Source organism: Trypanosoma equiperdum (assembly GCF_001457755.1).
Source record: "Trypanosoma equiperdum strain OVI genome assembly, contig: ctg_1101, whole genome shotgun sequence".
NCBI classification, from domain to species: Eukaryota; Euglenozoa; class Kinetoplastea; order Trypanosomatida; family Trypanosomatidae; genus Trypanosoma; species Trypanosoma equiperdum.
This window is the reverse complement of record NW_027123063.1, coordinates 5,617-9,472: the sequence shown is the minus strand read 5'-3', so window position 1 is coordinate 9,472 and position 3,856 is coordinate 5,617. Positions and strand designations below refer to the sequence as shown.

Here is a 3,856-nt window from a genome sequence, read left to right as displayed (position 1 = left end):
CCCCTTATAATTCTCAAAGACTACCAAACTCACAGAAGTAGCACCCGCACTCAGAGCAAATTTCTTATGAACGAGAAAACTGGAATCTTTGCATTCTTGACCTTCCCATTTGCAATCCGGAGATTTGCACTCGCCTCGGGTTTTCCCCTTGCATTTTTTGTTTTTGTTTCAGTTCCTCCAGTTTGAGTTTGTGGAAAAGAACCTCCGCTTTTTGAGGCTTTTGTTTTATTAAATTTCTACTTTTCATTTCCATCAGTTGCGCTTTCATTTTAGCTATAGTAAGGCTTGTTGTTGCATTCGCTTGCATCCGTTATCTTACCAAAAATATTTTCTTCTGTTTTTTGTCTGTGCGCTCGTAGACTTTTTCATCCGGCGCTTTGGCGACGAGTTGCTGGTATTGGCACAGTGCTGCTCTTTCGCATCCTGAAATTTGAGTTTCCGTCAGCTTCACGACTTCTGTTTGCTTTGTTTTCGAGTCCTCTTGTATCGGTACACGGTATTGGTCCAGCCATTTGATGGAGGGTGTGTTGTCAGTTTTGCCATTGAAGCCGAATATCCTTTCTACATCTTTGCGAGCCGGTGTATAGCCTATGTCCTTTATTCTGTTAGTTGCTATCTTTATTGCAATTAGCATTGTTTCGTCTGGTGGGTCCGCTATTAGTAGCGCTGCAAAGTCTTCTCTGATCGCTACAGGTTTGTATTTGTTTTGATTTTGCTTTTGATTGTCGCTGCTGATGCCCCTACTGCTTCGTGCACTTGTAGGCCGCATTCCGCCAATTTTAGACTCGCCTCGCTACCTATGTGAGTTGATGTAAGTACACCGCCGCCCCATTTGGCTGGTTTTAGTTGGGCTGTTTGGACGGATGAATAGCCGCCGCCGTTTCTGGTAGTTAGCTTGCACGTCTTACTTATCGTTAGCGCTTCTTTGCTTCTGAAGTTGAAGCTGTCCTTTGCCAGCGTTGCCAGTTCGTCATCAGTTGTTTTTCGCGCCAATCGCTTGGGCGAAGCAATCACCGAGACCGACGTCCTCGACTTTCGTGTCGTCACTTCCGCTCTTGATTATGCATACGGTTCTGCTCCAGGTGTTTTCACATGCGCTTGTAAAAATCGCTACAAAGTCGTCAATTAGGCCCGCTGCGTATGCTGATTTTGCTGCTGCGTCTGGAGCTATCTTTTGAAGCTCCTCTAACTCCGATTAGATGGCGCTGAGGGTCGTGTTCGCGAATTCTTTGAGTGTGGCCAGTTGCGTTGAAGGCTGCGTTTCCATGACCTGCACGGACGCTATTTTTGGCAAGAAAGACTATATTCTGCCAGCCGTCCTGTCAGTTTTGTTATTCTGTTTGTCAGTAAAGTCGCCACAGTTTAGCCAGCTTTGGATGCGGTTCAAAGTTCTGTTAGTGCTATGAGGTGCACCGCTTCTCGCGCTACCACCGTAGCTGTTCTGCTATTGTGGCTTATTATGAGTTCATATGCTAAAATTATGATGAGCATCGGCATTCTTTATGTTTTTCTTGCCTACTTAAGTTAGTTCTTGTATAAATTACCGTTATTGGCAGTGAAAAAGGTTGTATGGTTGTTGTGGGACGTTACTATCGAGCTGCTATTGGCTATCTGCCGGAGCTTGCACCGCACTTGGCTTCGTGTGTATTTTTGAGGTATTCTTTATAGTGAATGTTTGGTGCTATTAGAGGTGAGACTTGGCATTGCGCTGCTCAGTGCTTGTGTCTTGTCCACTCTTGACCGTGTTAATAAGCCTCTCGTTTGAATGCCGCTAGCGACTCCAGGAAATTCTACTTGTTTTCATTTCGGCTTAGGTGTTTTTAAGATGACCTGATCACTTTAGACGCCGTTTCCCTGTTTCTTTTATTCCCTCCGCTCAGAGATTGGGCTGGCCTGCTTAATATTTGCGTCTTTCTTCTTGTTTATTCTGTGAATGTTGCAAGTGTAGAGCTATTTATGGGTTGAATTTTCATTTTTAATACCAGGTCTCACCTTTATGTATCTATATATCGTTTCTATTTTATTCCACCGCAATTCATTCCGTGTGCATATATTTTTAAAAAACACATTTATATACATGGAGATTCAAATCTTTTGCTTATCTGCCATTTTTATTCCGTTTCACTTCTGTATTGTATGCTGTTTTTACGGCCACGTAGTGTTGCTTCATTTCACAAACATTTCTTGGGTTTTATTCATGCTTTACATACTGGCTGTTTTCAGGCCTCTGCACTTGATATTTTGTAATTTTGATGCAAACTTAATTCTCATTCTTTTGTGCACGCCTAACGTGTATTAGTAGGGATACATTATCACTTATTCTTATGTGAATCATTCGATCTTTAAGCGCTGCCACTTTATTAGCCGTATATCAATATTGGAGGTATAAACTGTCGGTTTCAATTCCCTTAACTTCATAGATATCTTAGACAGGATTATATATTCGTTATTCTATATAGCTTTCGCGTTTTTGTTCTTAAATTTTATCGATAGTAATTCATTATTGTTATTAGTTGAGACCCTTTCTCCATCAGATAATATAATATTGTTTCACACAAATATTCGCCACTATCACTATATCTGATGAGAAGAAAACTGCGATATTCCCTCCCACTTACCCAATCCTTTCCTTTTGTATCTTCATTTTATACCTCTTCATCGCTTCGTATTAAGATCGGCCATCAGATTAAGAAACACATCCACCAATATTTTCAATGTATTATTTTTTCATTTTTAAGTAAATGACGAAAATATTAGCTTATCATGCGTCATTTTCTTTCCTGTTGCACTTTCCCTTATTCAGTTAGTTCCATCTTTATTTCCACTCCTACTTTTCTATTTTATGTCACTATTTTTAAGGATAGCGCAGCGACTCTATTTGCCCTGTTCACTAGACTCTCTCCCTTCCTCGTTCAACAATCCTTCCTGTACATGTTCATGGCAATCATTATGTTTGAAGCTCCGCATATTCCATTTATCACTTACTCACTCATACTCACTCACGCAACCATTTTCATCCATTGTGTCCGGCCATTGTTTTTCAGTGCTTCCATTTTGGCAGTCAATTATAATCATTTTCATTATTTTTCTTATTACAATATTAGTATGTGAAGACTCACAACACTCCTATTATTGTTATTATTCCTATCACTGTTAAAAAATATATACTATTAATAATATAAACAAAATATACAAAATAACAAAATTAGAATAACACTAATTTTTTACCTTATCACCTAACTATCTTACATCCATTGTCCACCATTGTACACATTTCGTCAACAAGTATTAAAATATGTAAAATATTAAAAAATTTCGGAATTTTTATAAATTTGAGCAAAAATATCTACAATATTAGAATCTCTAAAACGGTACCAAGCTCATTAAAGCAGCCAAAGCAAATTTCTTATTAAGGAAAAAACTGTAATCCTTGCAAGCATTACTTTCCCATTTTCAATCCTGAGCCTTGGTGCATTCGTGTTCTAATTTCCCTTTTCGTTTCTCTATTGTTTCCCTTCTTGGTTCTGTTGTGTTTTCTGCTCCTGCTTTAGGTTTGGATTCCTTTGTTTTTTCATCATATGTGCAGCTCTCTTGTGGGCATTCTTTTTGGTTGCCATTGTATTTTTCACATGCCTTTTTTTCTTCTACAGTTGGTGGTTTTTCTGTTACATCCCTTTGCTTGTTCGTAATCTGCTGTATTTTCGGCGCATGGCGTAGTATGTTGACGCTGCTGTTAAGAGCCAGAGCTCTTTCCGTCAAAGCAAAAAGCTGGGCTTTCCTCAATTGTATTGCGTCAAGTTCTGTTTCTGCCTGCCGCAGCTTCTCTGCCCATGCCGGGCCAGCTTTCCCGTTTGCG

General features: G+C 39.7%; 1 pseudogene across 1 annotated transcript in view; it reads right to left on the bottom strand.

Moving 5' to 3' along the window:
* Nucleotides 1–3,363: 3,363 nt before the first annotated feature.
* Nucleotides 3,364–3,856, bottom strand: part of TEOVI_000907800:pseudogene — a 1,201-nt pseudogene continuing 708 nt past the window's right edge. The window contains 2 exon segments of the mRNA in view: nucleotides 3,364–3,852; nucleotides 3,855–3,856. The exon segment at nucleotides 3,855–3,856 is cut by the window's right edge and continues 556 nt beyond it. Of these exon segments, the coding sequence occupies nucleotides 3,364–3,852; nucleotides 3,855–3,856 (491 nt within the window).